Source organism: Eumetopias jubatus, unplaced genomic scaffold, assembly GCF_037043125.1.
Source record: "Eumetopias jubatus isolate StellerSeaLion01/CBP00866 unplaced genomic scaffold, mEumJub1_p1.0 scaffold_7, whole genome shotgun sequence".
NCBI lineage: Eukaryota > Metazoa > Chordata > Mammalia > Carnivora > Otariidae > Eumetopias > Eumetopias jubatus.
The window spans coordinates 45,933,856-45,954,142 of NW_028274813.1; the positions used below are offsets into that span (position 1 = coordinate 45,933,856).

The 20,287-nt window shown below is 37.2% G+C and overlaps 1 protein-coding gene across 3 annotated transcripts in view; it reads left to right on the forward strand.

The window, feature by feature from the left end:
* FERMT2 (FERM domain containing kindlin 2) overlaps window positions 1-20,287 on the forward strand; it is a 90,388-nt gene that overhangs the window by 60,920 nt on the left and 9,181 nt on the right. For 2 of the 3 annotated variants that reach the window (XM_028099002.2, XM_028098993.2), the window contains exons 3-9: window positions 3,164-3,298; window positions 8,565-8,790; window positions 9,125-9,227; window positions 10,725-10,832; window positions 14,406-14,540; window positions 15,243-15,292; window positions 16,478-16,602. In XM_028099002.2, the coding sequence (XP_027954803.1) occupies window positions 3,164-3,298; window positions 8,565-8,790; window positions 9,125-9,227; window positions 10,725-10,832; window positions 14,406-14,540; window positions 15,243-15,292; window positions 16,478-16,602 (882 nt within the window). Of the gene's footprint in view, window positions 1-3,163; window positions 3,299-8,002; window positions 8,036-8,564; window positions 8,791-9,124; window positions 9,228-10,724; window positions 10,833-14,405; window positions 14,541-15,242; window positions 15,293-16,477; window positions 16,603-20,287 lie in introns of all 3 variants that reach the window. The other variant, XM_088025043.1, reaches the window with a different exon arrangement.

Below are 20,287 nucleotides of genomic sequence, written 5' to 3' on the forward strand. Positions count from 1 at the left end.
TGTCAGAGAGAGAGCACAAGTAGGAGGAGCGGCAGGCAGAGGGAGAAGCAGACTCCCTGCCGAGCAAGGAGCCCAATGTGGGACTCAGTCCCAGGACCCTGGGATCATGACTTGAGCCAAAGGCAGATGCTTAACTGACTGAGCCACCCAGGCGTTGCAGAACTTGAACTTCTTGATCCCCCTCCACCCATTGCACCTGCCCCCTCACAACTCCCCTCTCTGCTAGCAAACACCAATTTGTTCTCTGTATCTCTGCATCTTGGTTTGGTTTGGTTTGGTTTTTTACATTCCACATATAAATAAAATTGTGGTGTTTGTCTTTCTCTTACTCATTTCACTTAGCATAATATCCTCTAGGTCCATCCATGTTGCTGCAAATGGCAAGATTTCATTCTTTTTTGTGGTTGAGTAATATTCCTGTGTCTGTGTGTGTGTGTGTGTGTACGTGTACACACACCACATCTTTATCCATTCATCTATCAGTGGACACTTAGGTTGCTTCCATATCTTGGTTATTATAAATAATGCTTCAGTAAACATAAACCTTTTTGGATTAGTGTTTTTTTGTTATCTTTGGATAGATGCCCAGTAATTGAACTGCTAGATCATAATCTTAGTTCTAGTTTTAAGTTTTTGAGGGACCTCCATACTGTTTTCCATAGCGACTGCACCAGTTTACATTCCTAAATGGTGCACAAGATTTCCCTTTTCTCCATATTCTAACACTTAATATTTTTTTCATAATAACCATTCTGACAGGTGTAAGGTGATAATATTGTGGTTTTGATTTGCATTTCCCTGGTGATGAGTGATGTGGAGCATCTTTTCATGTGCCTGTTGGCTCTCTGTTGTCTTCTTTGGAAAAATGTCTATTCAGATCCTCTAATTGGATTGTTTGCTTTCCTGTTACTGGGTTGTATGAATTGTTTACTTATTTTGGGTACTAATCTGTTACTGGATATATGATTTGCAAATATCTTCTATTCAGTAGGTTGTCTTTTGATTTTGTTGGTTTCCTTTGCTATGTAGAAACTTTTTAGTTTGATGCAGTCTCCTTTGTTTATTTTGTTTCCCTTGTCTTTGGAGTCAGATCAAAAAAAAAAATTGCTAAGACTGATGTCAAAGAGCTTACCACATGTTTTCTTCTAGGAGTTTTATGGTTTCAGGTCTTACATTCAAGTCTCTAATCCATTTTGAGTGAGGTTTTGTATATGGTCCAGTTTCATTCTTTTGAATATACCTGTCCAGTTTTCCCAGCGTCATTTACTGAGGAAACCATCCTTTTCCCATTGTATATGCTTAGCTCCTTTGTCATTAATTGACCACATATGTATGTATATATTCTCAGGCTCTTTATCTGTTCCATTGATTTATATGTCCATTTTTATGCAAATACTGTACAGTTTTGATTACTACAGCTTTGTAGTATAATTTTTTTTAAAGATTTTTTTTTTTAAAGATTTTATTTTATTTATTCATGAGAGACAGAGAGAGAAAGAGAGAGGCAGAGGAGAAGCAGGCTCCCAAGGAACAGGAAGCCTGATGTGGGACTCGATCCCAGGACCCTGGGATCATGGCCTGAGCCAAAGGCAGACCCTTAACCATCTGAGCCACCCAGGCGCCCCAAGATTTTTTTTTAATTTATTTTCTTGACGGAGAGATTGACAGCAAGAGAGGGAACACAAGCAGGAGGAGTGGGAGAGGGAGAAGCAGGCTTCCTGCCAAGCAGGGAGCCCGATGCAGGGCTCAATCCCAGGACCCTAGGATCATGACCTGAGCTAAAGGCAGGCACCCAACGGCTAAGCCACCCAGGCGCCCCGTAGTATAGTTTAAAATCAAGCGTGTATACCTTCGGCTTTGTTCTTCTTTATCAGGATTATTTTTGCTGGTCATGGTCGTCTTTGGTTCCATACAAATTTTAGAATTATTTGTTCTAGTTCTGTGAAAAGTATCATTAGAATTATTAGAATTTCAATAGGGATTGCATTAAATCTGTAGATTGCTTTGGGTAACATGGCTATTTTATTAATATTGATTCTTCCAAACCACAAACACGTAATATCTTTCCATTTATTTGTGTCTTTATTTTTTTTTCATCAAGTCTTTATAGTTTTCATTGAATAGGTCTTTCACTTCTTTGGTTAAATTTATTCTTAGAAGGGTGGCTGGGTAGCTCAGTCAGTTGAACATCTGACTCTTGGTTTTGGCTCAGGTCATGATCTCAGGGTCATGAGATCCAGCCCTGCAATGGGCTCTGTGCTCATCACACAGTCTGCTTGTCCTTCTTCCTCCCCCTCTGCCCTTCCCCGTGCTCATGCTCCCACGCATGCACCACTCTCTCATAAATAAATAAAAATCTTTAAAAAAAAAAACAAAACTAAAAAACCCAAAAATTTATTCCTAGGTATTTTACTTTTTTGATGTAGTTGTGAATGGGATCAGTTTTCTCAGTTTCTGTTTCTCATAGTTTATTGTTTATGTATAGAAACACAACCCTTTTTTTAAAGATTTTATTTATTTATTAGAGAGCAAGAGAGAACATGAGTGGGGGAAGGGGATCATGACCTGAGCCAAAGGCAGATGCTTAACTGACTTAGCCACCCACGTGCCCCAAAAAGAATACAACAGGTTTTTGTATATTGATTTTTTTTTTAACCTTGCTACTTCACTGAATTTTACTAGTTTATTAGTTCTAATGGTTTTTGATGGAGTAGTTAAGGTTTTCTATATATAGTATCATGTCATCTGCACATAGTGACAGTTTCACTTCTTCCTTTCCAATTGGTATGTTTTTCTTTTTCTTGCCTAGTTGCTGTGGCTAGGATATAAATTTAAATTTTTTTATGGTTTTAGTTAAAAAAATAAATAATAAATAAGTTCTAATATTTTCTCTCTGTACCCTAGCAGATTGTTATCTCTACACTTCGAGGCTGCTACATTCATTAAATGGTTATGAATTGAATGCTTTGGTAGATTATTTGTAGAAGTGCCAAACTTCAGTCTTTTGCATGGCATTAACATCTGGCAAAACATAAACACATACATACACAGATGGAAATTATGAATTATTATACTGGACTGGATTAATAGATGGATTTACCAGATGTAAAGTATTTAAATTTTCCATTATGCTACTAAATAATGTTTCTTCTTATTTTAACAGATATCAGACACCCTGAAGAACTTTCTCTCTTGAAAAAACCCAGAGATCCAACTAAGAAAAAAAAGAAAAAGTTAGATGACCAGTCTGAAGATGAGGCACTTGAATTAGAGGGGCCTCTTATCACTCCTGGATCAGGTGAGACTTTGTTAGACTAAGCAGAGGCATAGTGTGAAAACCATGGCTGTGTCTCTATGTTTGTGGTCTTTTGACAAATGGTTTACATAGGTAGGAGAGTGATCAACTTTAAAAAAACTCTCCTTCAGCATTTTTTCCCTCAATCATGAAATCACCACTAGGGTCTGTCATGTGCAAATCATCGTGTCAGGTGTTCATAGTTGCATCAATAAAAAGGAAGGCTGGTTCTCTGCTCCGGAAGAATAAAAAAGGGGCAATACCTTAACTGGGCTCAGTTTTTTGCATTGTAAAAAATTGGACAGTTTTTTAGTATTTAGTTCCTTTTTTCTGTATTCTGTGAAAACCACACTTACTAAGACATTATTACTTCTGTGGGTTACTTAAAATCTTTGTGCTTTGCATATACTGGTCCCTTTGCCTTTTCACCTTTTTCCTTTAAGGTTTTGCCCCTTTAAGAAGCTTTCTTAGATTTCCTTCCATTACCTCCCCAACCTGAATTAGGTATCCTTCTATTTTAAGACACCAGACTTTTCTGTGTTTGGTATTGTACTGCATGTTCTTACCTTTCAAATTGTGAGGTCCTGGCATGATGGAACTGTCGCTCACATTTTTGTTACCAGAACCTAACTTAGCATGTGGCATTCAGCAGGAGCATAGGCAGTGTCTTTTGGGGAGCTAGATGACTAATTAAATTACATGGTTATTTATTTAGTCCTGGGCATACACAGGGACTGGACATTACAGTTTCCCATGTGTCTATCAGCCATTTATAAATGGCATTTATAAATCCATTTCTTAGGAAGTAGGTCCCTCAGTCAGTAAGTAAACTAATTTAACTAATTCAGTTCATTCTTGGTTTTTTAAATTGTGGGGTGATGATGATAATGGAAACAATTTAGTGCTTACTATATGCCCATTTTACACATTATACTCATGGAAATTAAATTTAATGTATTTTACTTGTGGAAACTCACTTAATTCTCACTACAACCCATTGCAGATTATGTTATTACTCATTTTAAGGTTGAAGAAATGGCACAGTTAAGGTTAGGAACGTCTGACGTCACATAACTTGTAACCTTTATGCCCCTACTCATGTACTGATTGAACTTCGGGGATACCAAAAAATAAGAAAATCCTTAACTCTTAAGAAGTTTTTAGGCTATTTGGCTCAGGTCATGATCGGAAGCCTGCTTCTCCCTCTCCCACTCCCCCTGCTTCTCCCGCTTCTCCCTCTCCCACTCCTCCTGCTTGTGTTCCCTCTCTCACTATCTCTGTCAAAAAATAAATAAAATCTTAAAAAAAAAAAAAAAAGCTTTTAAGGCTAACTGAAAAACTGTTACTGTATTTAAGGAGGTAATATATAAATGCTAAATGAAAGTTGTAGAAAGTAGTGTTCCAGGAATTTGGAAGACAAAACCATTCCAAACGGTATATTTATAGGTTGGGGAATTGAGTTTGTGAATTAAGCTTTTAAAAAGTTTCAGCCTGGGGCGCCTGGGTAGCTCAGTTGTTAAGCCTCTGCCTTCGGCTCTGGTCATGATCCCAGGGTCCTGGGATGGAGCCCCACATCAGGCTCCCTGCTCACTTCCTGCTCAGTGGGAAGCCTGCTTCTCCCTCTCCCACTCCCCCTGCTTGTGTTCCTGCCCTCGGTGTCTCTCTCTGTCAGATAAATAAATCTTTAAAAAAATAAAAAGTTCCAGTGTTTTAGTGATAACCTAATATTCTGATAAGTTAGATATTTTCCCTGTATTGGCATTTTGTTTTTAATTTTTTTCTTTTTTACTGTACTAAAGTTTTACATTTTTATGTAGTCAAATTTGTTATTTACTTTATCGTTCTGGGCTTTCATTCTTGGTAAAGAAAATCTTCACAAATACTAGAAAAGTTCTTCTATATTTCTTTTTCTACTTTTATATAATTATTTCATATTTATATATTTTAACTCATTTGTAATACCAACATTTGTTATTTTTAATTCAAATTTAATTCACCTGAAATTTGTTTACTAAGTATGGTATGAGATTGACATTTTGGTGGGAAATTTTCTAAAATGGATTAAATACTTTATCACTCTTTTAAAAAAGAATATGTAAGAATGTAATTTATAGTAACCAAGTTATCAGGCAGATTCTAAAGTTACATGAGGTTTTTAATATTTGTAGTAGGTGGCCCAAGACTGTAGTGCTTGTTGAATTTTTCTCTCCTCCTTATAATTTTTGTTACTGTTCTGTATAGTTGAGCAAGCTTCTGTTCTGTTGTTGACTAAATATGTTACTTCATCTTACCCTATAATAACTTTATACTTCAAATATGTTTTAAATTGGGCAATCAGGAATATAAGGTAGTTGGGATTGTCACTGAACTGAGACTTAGAAGGAGTGTAAAATGCACATACCCTCTGTCCCAGCAATGTTGCTAGAATTGGGAAATAAGTACAAACATACCTGTTGGAAGGCATTTGTTGGAAGGTAGGTTTGCAGCAGCAGTAGTGAAGTCAACAAAATTCTAAACAAATAAATGCACACCAATTGGGAATGGCTTAAATAAGTTATGGTACCCAGGAGGTGGTGTGTATAGCTTCAGTTAGACTCACTGATTTATAGCTTGGCTCTGAAACGTAATAGCTTTTGACACTGGACAACTTACTTAACCTCTCTGTCCTTCAGTTTGCTCCTCTAAGATGAGAATAATAGGATTGTTGGAAACACTAATTAAGTTATTACTGTGGAGTGCCTAACAAAATAAGAATAGAAACAATGAAGTGATCAAAAATGAAGCGTAGAGGGGCGCCTGGGTGGCTCAGTCGTTAAGCGTCTGCCTTCGGCTCAGGTCATGATCCCAGGGTTCTGGGATCGAGCCCCGCATCGGGCTCCCTGCTCGGTGGGAAGCCTGCTTCTCCCTCTCCCACTCCCCCTGCTTGTGTTCCCTCTCTCGCTGTGTCTCTCTCTGTCAAATAAATAAAATCTTAAAAAAAATAGAATAAAGAATTAAAAAAAATATACAAAGTAGAGGAATTTGAGAGGGCTGATTTTATTAAATGTTGTTTATTGTAGGGGAGTATATTTTGTTTTAGAAACCTCATAAAGAAAATTGCCAATTCTGGGCGCCTGGGTGGCTCAGTTGTTTGGGCGACTGCCTTTGGCTCAGGTCATGATCCTGGACTCCCAGGATCGAGTCCCGCATCGGGCTCCCTGCTCAGCAGGGAGTCTGCTTCTCCCTCTGACCCTCTTCCCTCTCGTGCTCTCTATCTCTCATTCTCTCTCTCAAATAAATAAATAAAGTCTTAAAAAAAAAAGAAAATTGCCAATTCTAACTCTATTTAATTCTAAATAGTAATTATAGTCCATCATACTAGGAATGAATTTTCAATATTCTGACATTCCTAGTAAAAGATTTATTTGCTAGATCTTTGAAATACACAATGAGAAGATTTTGCCTAGAAGATAATGTTTTTCTATCCCTTCTTTACATATATAGCAGGATTATTCTTTGCCCGCCTGAGCTGCAATAATGTTTTTAGCCCTTTTAATTAGTATGGGGTGCCCAAGTAACCCTTTCACAAAATGCCCTTAATAATTTTAAAGTTCTAGCATTTAAGGATATCACTGACTATCCCAGTGTTCTTTAAAGCTGAGAAAGGAGAATTGACCGCTTTCTTTGTTGCTTATTTAACAATGTTTAGTGTTTAGATACTGCAAATTGTTTTAATTATTAACATTGGAAGAATACATACTAGGGACATCAAATCAGATACTCTGTGGCTAGCAAGATTTTTTTTTTCTTTGTGTTCTCTTCCTAGACTAGATCATGACAACTACAAAAATCTCTAGCATGATCACCACTTTTCATAGGTAATTGTTTCTATCATTGCATTGAGTGAGGTGGTGGGGAGGGGTTGTTAGAGTGGAAAGGAAATTGCTAAGTATATTCCTATATTAGGTAAGGGAAACAGCCATTCTCTTTCCATAATCCATTAACAGTGTGATACCCATTTACACATTTTCTTTTTAAAAATTACGAAGACAATATATAATTAAGTTAGGACTTCTAGGGGAGGTGCTTTTACTTAACATTATTCTGAACTTTTAAGTCTTAATTTAATCCAGTCTCCTTGATTTTTATAGTTTAAATGATGGAGGATATATTGTCAGTTGACTAAGTCAACAAGTTTTTATTTAGATAGCCTCTACTATATGGTTAGCCCTATTGAACACTGGGGAATTGGAAAATAAAATATCCCTGCCTTTAGGGACTTAATTATAAGATATATCTTTGTTAGCAAAATGTTATCTACCCATTTAATACTTTATTTGTAAATCTGTTGGAACCAGTTTACCTATTCACTGAGAAAACATTAACATAAAATTATTCTCTTAATTTATGTGCATTTATTCAGTTACATTGAGCTATCTTAAAATAAGGTATGAATTTCAAAGGGTGATAAATGTGGATTATGTTTGTCACTGGACATTTGACTAGAGCACTTTATTCTTTTGAATTGGACAAAAAAAATTTAGGTTACAGTTTCTAAGATTCTTTACTCTTAAATTCACTTGAAATATTTTCTTCAGTTTATGGTTCACATTAGGAAAAGTCTGTTTTTTCTTTTTTTCCATTTCCTTTCCTTTTCATTCTTTTGTTTCTGTCTTCTATTGTTACCTTTCCTTTACCTTCTGAATTCCTTTCTTTCCTTTCCTATAGGCACTGATGTTCTTTACATTGGCCCTCTGAAAGGTGAGCCTTGCCACAATTAAAAACAAAAACTTGGGGGCACCTGGGTGGCTCAGTCTTAAGCGTCTGCCTTCAGCTCAGGTCATGATCCCGGGGTCCTGGGATCGAGCCCCACATCGGGCTCCCTGCTCGGCGGGAAGCCTGCTTCTCCCTCTCCCACTTGCCCTGCTTGTGTTCCCTCTCCCACTGTGTCTCTCTCTGTCAAATAAATAAAATCTTAAAAAAAAACAAAACAAAAAAAACTTGGTCTGTCTGCTTCAGCTATATCCTTAACTTTTCTAATTCCCTTGAACTGATTTTTTTCCCCCATATTTCTGCCAACTTATATTTTTTGACCTTGTTATTATATGTTCTTATGTTACACAGGTAGAGTTAATGTTACATGTTTTCAAGACAGGTAAAATAATGTACTAAGCTTTCCTTCCAGAACAAAGCTTTGTTTCACAGTTTCCTTTATATAGCATGTATTATTGAAAACTAAGATTCTGTACTTAATTCATATTTACTACCTATTTTTCATGTCATTTATTAGGAAGTATATATTCAAGCCCAGGACTTTATAGTAAAACAATGACCCCCACTTACGATGCTCATGATGGAAGCCCCTTGTCACCGACTTCTGCTTGGTTCGGTGACAGTGCTTTGTCAGAAGGCAACCCTGGTATACTTGCTGTCAGTCAGCCAATCACATCACCAGAAATTTTGGCGAAAATGTTCAAGCCTCAGGCTCTTCTTGACAAAGCAAAAATCAACCAAGGGTAAGTTATAAAATAGAGGTATGTTGAGGGGTACCTGGGTGTGGTTCAGTTGGTTAAGCATCCGACTTGTGATTGTGGCTTGGGTCAGGATCTCTTGGGTCATGGAATCGAGTCCCACATTGGGCTCCGTGCTCAGTGCAGATTCTGCTTGAGAGTCTCTCTCCCTTGTCCTCTGCCCCTCCCCCTGCTTGTGTACATGCTCTCTCTCAAATAAATAAATAAGTCTTTAAAAAAAATAAAATATAGATACATTGAAGAATTTCTCCAGCTAGAGGTAGAAACATTTTATTAATTTTGTCTTGCGTTGTTCCACTGCTCTTGTTAATTTGTCCAGGTGGCTTGATTCCTCACGATCTCTCATGGAACAAGATGTGAAGGAAAATGAGGCCTTGCTTCTTCGATTCAAGTATTACAGCTTTTTTGATTTGAATCCAAAGGTACCGAGGGTTTAGAGGGATCTCTTCTTTTTTTCCTTTTTGTTTTTTTCATTTGGACGTTTGTTTTTTTGCAGTTGGTGGGTTAAGGAATCATTTATATATAGCAAGTCTGAATAATATTAAAAACCCAAGCTTTAGACAAAAGGATCTGTATTTGAAATAAGTCTATTGTGTTAGCAGGTTGGAAGCATAATTCAGCCTTTTTCTTTTTTGTTAAAATAATTGAATTTTTGATTGATTTGTATTTTAAATGCACTAGCTTTGTACTATAGAATTGGTAAAGTTAGTTTTAGGGATTTTTTTTTACACCTCTCTTTAGCTGTATTTTTGGTAAAAGAAGAGTTTTATGAAATAGTACCTTTTCAATGACTTTCAGATTTCTAATTATAAGGCAAAAGATGTTGCTTCAAAGAAAAATTCTTTAAGTCTACATTTCTTCCTATTTAATAGGCAAATATTGTAATGTTTTTACTATCAAATGACTACATCATCTGTGCTACTGAAATACTTTGCTTTTCTGAGAAGAATTAAATTTGCTATGAAATCTAGAGTATTTTTCCCTAGAAAACACATGGCACAGAGATTTGGATCTTTTGCTTCCTTATTTATCATCCTTGGGGGGAAAACCTCTCTTGACTATTTCTCATCCTTTTCATGTCTAGATTATAGTGTAGATTTTAATGTATATACTTACCATTTTTTATTATGTGCTTAAGTAATTCTTTTTGTAACAGTAAAATGTATAATTTAGAACTACCCCCCAAAAAATCTTAACCCCTTTCAGGCCACATCATGTCTCATTTTAGGTAAAACCAAATCTGTTTTGGGAACATAGTTACATTTGCTGGGGAAGGGGAGTTGCTTGTTTTGTTAACATTCTAAAATAGTATTGTTAAGACATTACTGTTAATTTTTATTAACATAACTAAATGGATAATTCAGTAACGTATAAGTAAATCTTTACTACAAGTATATATATGTACTCTCTATTTCAGATTCTTAAAATAATTACTGTTTCCAGGGACCGGACACTTGTTTAAGTATGCTTTTCCATAGTGGGCAAGATGTTCCCTGAAATAATTTACTCTCTGATTGTAACATTTTAGTGTGACAGGTTGCAATAACAATACTGAAAAGCAGTCACTTTCACCTTATTTTAAATGTCATCTTTCAAGTTCATTTTGTTAAGAGCTCTGTAATATCTAATGATTATTTCCCTGTAAAATAGCATACAGAATCTTACTTCTAATACTGAATAATAACATTTTGGTTTTTTTAATGTCATTTTTAATGCAAAAATTAGAGGTGGGTATATATACATATACCTAACCCTATAGGTATCTTTATTATTGAGTATTTGATACTGAATAAAAATCCCAGGGAAAAAAATGTATTTCAAAACTTTTTTGTCAAGCTTTGAAAGTGAATATTCAGTTTTCAAACTTTTTTATGTTAAAAGTAATATATTACAAAAGGATTGTGTCTCTTTTGCTGCAGTATGATGCAATCAGAATCAATCAGCTTTATGAACAGGCCAAATGGGCTATTCTCCTAGAAGAAATTGAGTGCACAGAAGAAGAAATGATGATGTTTGCAGCCTTGCAGGTAGTAAAGAGTATTGTATTGGTAAATGGGACTTTTCATGGGAAAAGCATACCGGATTATTTTTAAATACTGAATTAGAAAACTGTAATAGTGTTTTGATAGTGTTTACTTTTTGCTTTGTAGAAATTGAATACACTTAGAAGACAAAATAAGTACATGAATTTAATTTTTTGTCTTATCTAAGAGTTTAGTGGTATACTTAATATTTTTCGGTATCCTATAGGAGAAAAATATCCTCCCATCCCCAAATATATATTAGCTTAAAACTACCCAATTTTCCCTTAGAAATAATATATGTATTGCAAATCAGATTTCTAAAATGAAGCTTATTAATTGCATAATTTCCTAAGTAGCGGGGGTGATAATATTTTATAAATGGCTATAGCAAAAATATGTTTTAAAGGTGAAAAAATTTTAATAGTTTAATGAAACTAAACAAGTTTTTAGAATGATAATCCTTAAGAAGTAGGTAGCTAATGTTTTCCTAAGATTAAACCAGTGTTATCTCAAAAGTGGTTCTTGCATATGAGCTTTAAGTACAGGAAGCAGAGTTGACGTTTAGTTGTGAAAAGCTTTCACTGCTGTGGCTCAGCCGGTTAAGCAGCTGCCTTTGGCTCAGATCATGATCTCCGGGTCCTGGGATTGGGCCTCATTGGGCTCCCTGCTCAGTGGGGAGACAGGGAGCCTGCTTCTCCCTCTGCCCCTCCATTCCCCCACTTGTGCTCTGTCTCTCAAGTAAATACAATCTTTTAAAGAAGAAAAAAGGAAAAAAAAAAGCTTTCACTGTAAAAATGATTTTACTTTCTTCTCTTTAGAACAAAATAAAAATGCTCTCAAACTTCTAAATGCTTTTATACATCCAGGAAAGTTTTCTGGTTAAGACTCAAAAAATTGTCCTTTGTAATGGAAGAAAAGCTCATTTCTTCTCAGTTTACATGATGAAAGAAAGGGATCGAAACAAAGCTTAGACAAGGAAAATATTTGATGACAGATGAGCTAGTTTAGAGACTTGCTTAATCAACTAGTTAAGAGTCTTCTATTGTGTTTCTGGATAATTCAGACTATCTGAAGAATTTCTTGAATTAAATTCTGGAGTAATCTTATTCAGAGTACCTCACTTGGTTTATGGCTTTCTACCTGTATCTTTCTTTCTTAGAATATGGGTTTATAATTTTGTAGTGAAGGTTTTGCCAATGACAGAATAATAATACATATAAAATATATTTGAGGGAAAACTCACAGATTTTTATTATATAGTATTTTTTTAATCTTTTATTATAAAAATAATGCACTTAAAAAAAGCCCAACAGATACAAATGTGCCTGGCACATAGGTGCTCAGAAAAAAAATTTTTTTTAAAGATTTTTTATTTATTTTTTAACAGAGAGAGAGACAGCGAGAGAGGGAACACCAGCAGGGAGTGTGGGAGAGGGAGAAGCAGGCTTCCCGCTGCGCAGGGAGCCCGATGTGGGACTCGATCCCAGGACCCTGGGATCATGACTTGAGCTGAAGACAGATGCTTAACGACTGAGCCACCCAGGCGCCCAGAAAAATTTGTTGAATGAGAATATAGTTGACCCTCTAACAACAAGGGGTTGGGTCCACTTAAATAATGCAGGCTTTCTCCAATAAATATAGTACATTAAGTGTATTTTCTTTATGATTTTCCTAACATTTTCTTTTCTCTAGCTTTATTGTCAGAATGAGTATGTAACACACATACAAAATATCTGTTAATTGACTGTTTATGTTATTAGTAAGGTTTCTAGTCAAGAGCAGGCTATGAGTAAAGTTTTGGGAGAGTTAGCGCCCCTAGCCCCCATGTTGTCCAAGGGTCAAATGTACACACAGTTGTATTTTCACAGAAATGGGATTATTTTGTAGCTTTCCCCCACCCCGTGTATTGTAGATACTCCATTTTAGAGCAGTAGAAAATGCATCAGAAACCATGAATTTTAATGTCTGGAAACTGAATGTCCCAAAACATAGCTCTCCTGAACCATTTTAGAATCTAGATTTAATGAGAGAATTCTGAACTAAAAATCTCCTGAGTTTTTAGAAGCCTTCCCAGAGACTGACCCAAAGGCTCTAGAACCCATCCAGTACCATAAGGGGGAAAGTTTGAAAAGATGGCAAGGAAATGCCTGGTATTTTTATCTCCAGCATAGCCTACACTGAATTATTTTCTCCTTGGGGCTTCTGTTTCCTTTTGTAACATAAATCTACAGTAGTAAAAAGAAACAATTAAAAGAAGGTGAGGATAAAAAATAAAAAGGTAATAACACTGTTTTTAAAGCAATTACATCCAAGTCTGTATTGTAACATTTAATAGATATCCCATGCACCCTCTGAAAGCAAAGCTGGATTTTAAGACCAGTCCCATTCTTAGCCAGGGTTTTTCCGAGATAACTTCTAAGGACTTTTTGCATCACAATCACCTGACTCACTTAATAAAAATGCAGATTCTGGGCTGGACACCAGATTCGCTGAATCAAAATCTCTGGGGATGAACCTAAGAATCTGTATTTTTAACCAACTCTCTTCATGATTCTTAACGTTACTCTAACATTTGAGGCGACTAAGGGCTTCAACCTATCTCATTGTCCATGATTTGTGAACATGGAAGTTTCTATCACTAAGAATCTCATTTTAGCATAACTGAAGGTACAGCGAGAGACTGTTCATTACCAGTTCACTAAATCTTAAAATATAGGAACACTGACAGTTGGCCTCAGATTAGTTCAGTGTTCCCCATGAATAGGCTGTATTGGATACTTGAGAAATTTGGAGTGCTATTTAATGCTTTGAAAGGTAACTGATGAAGTGATTTTAAAAGTTCTGCTTACCTTTGTATGAAACCTCTGTAAGGTTTAGCATCAAAATCTAATAGATTGTTAGTATTTGTTCTAACTACTCACCGTGTACACACACACACACACATATATATGATTGTATATATTCACAATAAATGTAATCAATCTTATCATTCTTATGTAACTGAGAATATAAACATCTTCCTCTGATTATGTTTTCAGCATTGAATTGAGGTGGGGCGGGGGGGTGGTGGAGAGTGGAGCTTTAGCTTTCGGCCTTATACTTATAACTGACAAATTTTCCTCTGCTGGGTAATAGCAGTAATATAAGGTAATCAATGTTAATCCATTTTTACAAAAGACCTTATGCATATTATGTTAATTCATTCAGTATTCATTGGTTTCAGGATCTGTTCTAGACACAGGGAATACTGCAGTGGCGGCGGTGGAGGGGGTGGGGCAGAAAACCAGTAAAAAAAAAAAAATCTCATGTGGAGCTTAGTGGAGGACATGTTAACTCTGAATTCTAGGGCTTCCCAAACTAAATTCATTTTTATATGTCCAAAAACCTGCTTCTTTTGGATAAATATTAGGATATTTAGGACACTGATTTCAGGTGCCGTTTACTTTCCTGTCATTCTAGTTCTTAGCTTCATCTTCTCAAGTTAGGTGATGAAAAGCATTCAGTATAGATGCAGTAATCTCATTTTAAAGTTTTAAAGTTAGAACAGTCATTTAAAGAAAATATTTCTGTTTTCAGTATCACATCAATAAGTTGTCAATCATGACATCAGAGAATCATTTGAACAACAGTGACAAAGAAGTGGATGAAGTTGATGCTGCCCTTTCAGACCTGGAGATCACTTTGGAAGGGGGGAAAACATCAACAATTTTGGTAGGGTGAATCTAATTCCTACTAGTATTAGATTGAATTGATGCTTATCTTTTTGTGGATTTAGGTTTTCATAAATATTGGGTGACTATGGAGAAATATTTCGTGTTTTAGAGAATACAGGTGTTGACTTTTCAGAAATTAGTATTGTTCTAGTCTCCAGTGCTTCAAATACAGTAAAGATAGATCTTGTGATACGTGCCCATTCTCTCACAAGCAGTGGGAAAACAGTTCTGCAGAGTGAAAGGTAGTCTCAAGTCACGGCAAAATCCATTTAGTGAGCTGCACATTTGAAATATTACAAAAAGAAGAGAATAGATCTCAGGAAAAATTTTAAATACTAAGTTTGGTTTTAAAGCTTAGGAATTAGTTATTACAGAAGAAGCACTTACTTTCAGGGCTGTTATGATTTTGCAGAATTTTCATATGCCCAGATATAAACAGTTTTAGGTGAATTAGAATCAATAATATGTTCTTAAAGGTTATATGAATTGCCATTTTGATAGCATCTTTTATTAGCTTTTTATGCCATTTGAAAATGACTTTGTAACTTATGACCATATGATTATACATTTAAAACCTTCATAATCTGTATTTTATGTAATTTTGCTTATCGAATAAGCTGATACTTGATATCAGATACTAAACATTAGAGTTTCAAATTTCAAGAAAAATCAGGAGAAAATGATTTAATTCTTTCCCTAGGGTGACATCACTTCTATTCCTGAACTTGCTGACTATATTAAAGTTTTTAAGTAAGTACAAAAAGGGGAGGGATTCCACATATTAATGAATGATAACTATCAATTTCATAGTCTCATTCACATTATTGAAATTTTTTTATTGTAAGTTTAGCAAATGCATCTGTAAAAGCATTTACCAGTTAGAGAAACACTAAATTATGAGAGAAAATAACCATCTTTACCAAATTAAAACTGCAGTACTCAAGAACTTGTTTTTTTCTGATAAACATTTTTCTTAAAGGGGAAAAACAAAGACTGTTGCCTAGATTGCATTTCGTAGACTCTGAGACGTACAGTGGCATTGCCAGTGGTTATTTCCTTGTTCAGAGCCCCAGATTCTATTGCATTTTATTCATTTGTTCATGGAACATTTTATAGTAAGATTCCAGTGTATCTTATCTAGACTTTTGTCAATCTAGGCATAATCCAGTTGAGAGCTAGGTGTTAAAGCCGAGAGGTAAAGAGGAGAGGAGGTGATGTGGAGTATAAGATGTAAAGCTATTATGGAATAAACCATTTACTGTAGCTAAACCTAGAACAGCTTCCCATATGGATCATTTCTGAGGTAGGGGCATGATTTCAGATGCAGCTCCCTACCCCCTTTCTCCGCCCATTACACACCTTTCCTTATCCACTCTCCATCATGACTGCTCTGTTTTTTTTGTGTTTGCCATTGGGTTGGCAAGTTGAAGCAGCATTCAGATACACCCCTGAAAGAGATAAACACTCCCCTCACTTTAGTTATGCTAAACACTCCCCTCACTTTAGTTGTGCTAGGTGCACCTGCCTGTCCAGAGAGGCCCCAAAGGCAGCCCTGTACACACCCAAGAACCTGCTGGTGATTTTAGGACCTAGGAGCTTTCCCATTGGTGACATTTACTTCACCTTTCTTTTCTTGTCCTTTCCATGTGACCTAGTGATAGAGATGGCTGCCACTGACAGAAATACTCAAAGCCTGGCCCCCTCCTATCTTTCTCCTCTGCCCATTCATTCTTTGTGAGATATTCCTGAGTAGATTGGTCAAGAAGAGGCAAATCCAATAATAGCAACATTGAAAAGAAAACACTGGCCCAAGGACTCAGTTCAATATATGTACAACTTGGCCTTAGACTTTTAATGATGTGAAACTTTGCTGCTAATACTGTTGATAAAGTTATTTAAAAAGTTGTTTTTCTGTTAATTCTATTTGACACGTAGGCCAAAAAAGCTGACTCTAAAAGGTTACAAGCAATACTGGTGCACCTTTAAAGATACATCTATTTCTTGCTATAAGAGCAAAGAAGAATCCAGCGGCACACCAGTTCATCAGATGAACCTAAGAGGTAAGGAAAGCCTTGGAATGACCAGTGTTGATGGAGAAATTTCTCTTGGCTAATAGTCAAAAATCTTTCACTTTGCTGGTGGGGGGGGGGGTAGTTTTTCAGCAGATTCATTACTCCTTTGGGTACTGTTTTAGGTCTGGATTCTTCTTTTTTTTGGTATGTTTTTGTCACAGTTTTGAATATTCAATTTCACACGGATATTTTGTTGTAATCTCCTTGTGCAGTCCTCATTTGAAGTGATACCACTTTTCTTCTTGTCAGGTAAATTTGTGGTACCTCTTTTCTCATCTTCAGCATTGGGATATTCAGGTTTTCTTCATTCTCATCTGTGTTGTAGTTCTCTCCTCTGTTTTTGCTGGCTTCTCCTTTATCAGCATCCTGCTCCTCTTTCTGACTTTCACTGATGACAAGCTGATCCCTCTCAGGTTCCCCAGCCTCTTTTTTGGCTCAGCAGTGGGGTAGCAGGCACTTGTGGGGTTTGACCAAGTTCTTTCTCTTCCCCAGTAACTCTTCCTGCACATTTTTGTTCAACACTCAGCTCTTGGTCTGGCCTCTGGGGTAGCCCCAGGGTACTCCTCTGAGGCTCCTCCTAGCTGACAACCTGAATCTCATTGGCTTCCTCTTGTCTCTTCAAATCTAGAGCTGTCCCTAGGGGCTGGTATTTGAGGCACATGTCATTGGACACATTTCCACTCCCTTGTGGTAAGTGTGCTTCCTGTGGCCTGGGCTGATGGGGCTGGGGGCTCAGAGCTACTACTGGCTTTGGCCTTCTCCCCCCACCCCATTTCATTTGCCATTTGGGTGACTTCTTTGGTTCTTCATACTGCTCCTTCACCTCTTTTATCTGATTGATGCAGTGGTTCAGGTAGAAGGAGAATTTCCTGTCCAGGTTGGTCTGGTTCTTCTGCAGCTAGAGGAAATCTTCTCCTTCCTGCTGTGATTTTTTTACAGGGTCTTGCAGATTGTTGATGAGCCCTTCACTTGTGGGCATATTTACTAAAAGCACCTGGCTCACTTGCAGTGAGAACTGCACTCACCACACCCTTGGCACCAGTGTGCTTGATGCAGGATGCAGTAGATTGGCATCTCACCATTCCATACTCTTTACAACAAAGGCCAGAAAACTAAAATACATTTTCTGGACTTGTTTCCAGTGAGGTTTTGATTCCAATCAGATGCATTCATATTGAGACTTGAATTCCTGGTTTCCTAGCCTCTTGGTGGTAGCACTTGCCTTTGGCAGACCAGTTGTGAGGGTGGTGTTCGGGGAGTTAATTCCTATTGGCCCAGCCCATTAACCCTTTTACATTTTGCATGTACATTTATGATTATATGTAAAGCAATATGGCTTTCTAACTAAAAATATCCATATTTGAACAAAAGTACCCAAGAAGGGGGCCCCTGACTCATTCACAAAAACGATTCCCAAAACAGTTTCATTTACTGCTTAAAATACAGAGGTGCTTTCCTTGATCTATAGTCTTAATTTTCCTTTCTACATAGTACATTAAGATATTTTTACTATATTTCAACAAAATGTCCAAATCTGTGTTCTGCCCAGTAATCCTGTGAATTGTTGTTTTAAAAAATAGGAAATCCCTGTCCTGGGTAGAAGATTGATGTGCCCATGTGTTAGAATTCTGTAATTTTCCTAAAAGTTAATTAGGCTCACTGCCTTTCTCTTGTAAGAATCATGGGTTTAAATCATGGGTCTCTCATTATTTGTTACTCTTAGAATCCATTGCAGCTTTGTTCTTGCTTCTCTTCTAGGTTGCCCAGGACCAGCCCAGAATACCCACTCTTGATATATAGACTAGATCTGTCTTCTCTGTCCCCCCTATTCCATCCTTAACCTTTTTTTTTTTTAAGATTTTATTTATTTATTTGACAGAGAAAGAACACAAGTAGGCAGAGAGAGAGGGAGAAGCAGGCTTCCCGCTAAGCAGGGTGCCCAGTGCGGGGCTTGATTCCAGGACCCTGGGATCATGACCCGAGCTGAAAGCAGATGCCCAACCGACTGAACCACCCAGGCGCCCCCATCCTTAACATTCTCCCTTTGTGACTGAGAAGTCAAGTCCTGGTATGGAGAATGGCTTACGATGTGCCACCTCTTCTGGGTCCTCCCAAAAGAGCACTTTTCCAGCACATCACACTAACAAAGATACCACCAGTCTAAAAATCAAATGGCATAGATTCTGTTCTGCTATTAAGCCCTGTGATTTTAGAAAAATAGTCTCTTTGGCTCTCAATAACTTCCTCTAAGAAATGAGAGTTTTAGACTAGATGCTCTCCCAAGGCCTTTGGACATCTAAAATGCAAGGTGTAAAAAATTCAGTTAAGCAAATACTGAGTGAATTCCTGTGCCATAAACTGTGCTAGATACTAGACACATGAGAAAGAACAGATGACAGTCCCACCCCTTGAGGGGTTTAGAGCATATTGGGGAGATAAATAGTTAGAATTTGGACAATAGTGCTTTAAAAAGTAAGTAACAGATCTAAGGAAGAGCGAAGGGGTAAGGGTGCTTGCTACATCAGTGTTCAGTGACAATGGAGAGAATTAAGGTAGACTTTGTGGGGGAAATAATGCCAGAGTTAGATCCAAGGTCTAATTCGAGGTCCATGGAAGGAAGGTGAGTTGGTAAAAGCTGTCCAGGCAGAGACCGGTGTGGAGAAAAGCATCAGCAACCACAGGGAGTCTGTGCTGCTGGAATGTAGAGTCCAAGGGGGAGGATGAATACTTCGTAGTGGCTGTTGAGTCTGATTCCTACTAAGATGAGTGATAATAGCAGAAGAAATTGGCAGGAATTAAGAGGATAAAAATGGTGAGATTGTTTTTTAAACTGGCAGCAGTGACGTGCCATTGAAAGATTATTAACATGAAAATGAAAGGATCCATCCTATTTATATTGGCTACGGTATAGAGGAGTAATTTAGAGCGGTGACTGTGATCCAGATTAAGGTGATCAATATGGATGGGGAAGAGGGCGCCAATTCAGAGGACCCTCAGGAAGCCCAGTCAGCCGCCTGGGTGATTGACTTGGGAGAGGCCAATGGGGAGTGACTTATTCTGGCTTGTGCAGTTGGGTGAATAGGGTTGAGAATGTACAAGACCTGAGTTTGGGGAGAAAGATGATGAGTTTAATTTTGGGTCATTTTAAAGTCGAGGTACCTGGGGGATATCTATTGAATATACGCTGTAGGCCATTGTAGGCCATTGGATCACTGGGAGATCGGCACTGCAGATACTGATGGTAGCAGTTTTAGGATTAAAGGTAAATGCAGCCTTAGAACAGTTGTCTGTAATATGAAAAGGCCTAAGAAGAGAACCCTGCAGAACACCCATGTTTGAGGTCCAGGGCAGATTAGAGGAAGAGGAGCTTGCAAGGGAAACATCAAATGCTTATGAAGACCATGGAAATGAGGTATGGTGGGGGCTAAGGTAAAAGTTGTTTCCAAAAGGACAATAATCAATAGCATCAAATGCTACAGAAAAGTAAGATAAAGATTGTTAAACCTCCATAGCATTTCACCTCATTGGAGGTGGTTAGTGGCCTTGATGAAGAACAGATTCAGCAGATTTCAGTGGCCTTTTGAGTATGGGAGCCAAAGTACAGTCACGGAGAAGTAAATCGGAAACAAAGATAGCTTTTTGATGAACCTTATCTGTGACAAGGAAGGAGAAA